Genomic DNA, 2,374 nt, shown 5'->3' with positions numbered 1-2,374 from the left:
ACGGGAGACAGCCAGGCAATAACAATATTATTTACATGGCAGATGACAGGGACAGAGCTATACAAAATTATGCTGTGCTAACTCCTCAAGTTGTCTATCCTGGTATCATCAGACCTGAAGTAGATGCTGCCAACTTTGAGTTAAAACCAGTGATGTTTCAAATGTTACAAACAGTTGGGCAATTCAATGGATTGCTCAATGAAGATCCTCATCTCTATCTTAAATTGTTCTTGGAAGTAAGTGATACTTTCAAGATTGCGGGAGCAACACAAGATGTCTTAAGCTTGAGGCTCTTTCCTTATTCCTTAAGAGATCGAGCAAGGGCATGGTTAAATTCATTACCATCTGATTCCATCACTACATGGAATGAATTGGCTGATAAATTCCTAATGAAATATTTCCCACCGACAAAGAATGTAAAATTACGGAATGAGATTACCTCAACTTGAAGATGAGAGTTTGTACGAGGCTTGGGAAAGATTCAAGGAATTGCTCAGAAGGTGTCCTCATCATGGTATTCCGTGTTGCATTCAATTGGAAACTTTCTACAATGGGTTAAATCTGAGTACAAGGTTAATGGTGGATGCTTCAGCAAATGGAGCTCTGTTATCCAAATCCTACACTGAAGCTTATGAAATTTTGGAGAGAATTGCCAATAATAATTACCAGTGGCCTTCAGCCAGGCAACTAGCAGCAAGAGGATCAGCATGGGTACATAGCATTGATGCAATTACAGCTTTATCAGCTCAAGTAACCTCATTGACTAACATGGTAAAAGCCATGACAGCTGCTCCAGCAACAGTAAAGCAAGTTACTGAACTTTCTTGTGTCTACTGTGGTGAAGAACATGATTTTAATAATTGCCCTGGAAATCCAGCCTCAGTAAATTATGTGGGTAACTTCAATCGACAACCTTAGAATAACCCATATTCAAATACTTACAACCCAGGTTGGAAACAACACCCAAATTTCTCATGGAGTAATCAGAATCGAAATGCTCCAACATTGAATGGACTAAGTAGAAACACACAACCACAACCACCTGGTTTTCATCAATAAAGTCAAGGGCAAAAGCATATCAGTCAGGATCCAATCACTTCATTGGAAGCACTAATCAAGGAGTACATTGCAAAGAATGAAGCAATTGTGCAGAGTCAAGCTGTGTCCTTGAGAAACTTTGAGAATAAAATGGAACAATTAGCTACAGCAATGAGCAGCAGAACTCAAGGAAGCCTACCTAGTAACACAGAAGACCCTAGGAGAGAGAGCAAAGAATACTGCAAGGTAATTAGCTTGAGATCTAGAAAGAATGTTGATATCCCAGTTGAGGTGACCAAAAATGGGATGGAATGCAATTCAGCTCAAAAACCAACTCAAAGGGGAAGCATGTTACAGCAGACTCCCCATCAAGACACTGGTGTAAGGGGCCAAGCTATAGCAACTGCAGAAGAAATTCAACCAGATCTTGCTGACAAAGAAGTTGCAATACCAGTAACCACAACCTGCACCAACTTAAACAAACAGAGTTTGGTATCTCCTGAATCTAACCAGCAGTTTAGACATCCACCACCCTTCCCTCAAAGGTTCCAGAAGCAAAAACAAGACAAGCACTTCAGCAAAATCCTGGAAGTGTTGAAGCAACTGCACATAAATATACCTTTTGTAGAAGCTTTGGAGCAAATGCCAAATTATGTGAAATTTCTAAAAGATATTTTGGCACGAAAAAGAAGGCTGGGAGAGTTTGAAACTGTTGCTCTAACACAGGAAAGCAGTCACATGCTCCAGAGTAAAATTCCCACAAAATTGAAAGATCCAGGGAGTTTTACAATACCATGCTCTATAGGGACTAGGTATGCTGGCAGAGCACTTTGTGATTTGGGAGCTAGTATTAACTTGATGCCATTATCTGTATTTAAGCAGCTTGGAGTAGGGGAGTGCAGACTAACAACTGTCACTCTGCAATTAGCTGACAGATCTCATGCATATCCTGAAGGAAAGATAGAGGATGTACTGGTGAAGGTTGACAAATTCATTTTTCCAGTGGATTTCATTGTGCTGGACTTTGAAGCTGACAAAGAGGTACCCATTATACTTGGCAGACCTTTTCTAGCAACTGGAAAGACTTTGATAGATGTGCAGAAATGAGAGCTGACAATGAGAGTGAATAATCAGCAAGTCACATTTAATGTACTAGAGGCTATGAGAAACCCTGATGAAATAGAAGATTGCAATTTCCTAAGTGTAATGGATCTTGTTGTAGCAGATAGAATGGACAGATGCTGCAATAATATACTTAACAAAGTCACCACCTTTGAGGAAGTTGAAGAGGAAGATGTTGCAGCAATTCAACCAGATTGGATGGACAAACAACAAT

General features: G+C 40.0%; 1 protein-coding gene and 1 pseudogene across 1 annotated transcript; one reads left to right on the top strand and one right to left on the bottom strand.

Moving 5' to 3' along the window:
• Window positions 1-418: 418 nt before the first annotated feature.
• Window positions 419-518, bottom strand: LOC112101616 (annotated as a pseudogene).
• Window positions 519-1,188: 670 nt separating this feature from the next.
• Window positions 1,189-2,145, top strand: LOC112098947. The gene has a single exon (XM_024185834.1). The coding sequence runs from the start codon at window positions 1,189-1,191 to the stop codon at window positions 2,143-2,145; it is 957 nt and encodes a 318-aa protein (XP_024041602.1).
• Window positions 2,146-2,374: the final 229 nt, after the last annotated feature.

This window comes from Citrus clementina, unplaced genomic scaffold, assembly GCF_000493195.1.
Source record: "Citrus clementina cultivar Clemenules unplaced genomic scaffold, Citrus_clementina_v1.0 scaffold_9, whole genome shotgun sequence".
NCBI classification, from domain to species: Eukaryota; Viridiplantae; Streptophyta; class Magnoliopsida; order Sapindales; family Rutaceae; genus Citrus; species Citrus x clementina.
The sequence above is the reverse complement of the archived record's forward strand: the minus strand, read 5'-3'. Positions and strand labels throughout refer to the sequence as shown.

Coding starts and splice junctions, on each gene's coding strand:
- LOC112098947 (XM_024185834.1), top strand. CDS start 1,189: ATGGAACAATTAGCTACAGCAATGAGCAGCAGAACTCAAGGAAGCCTA.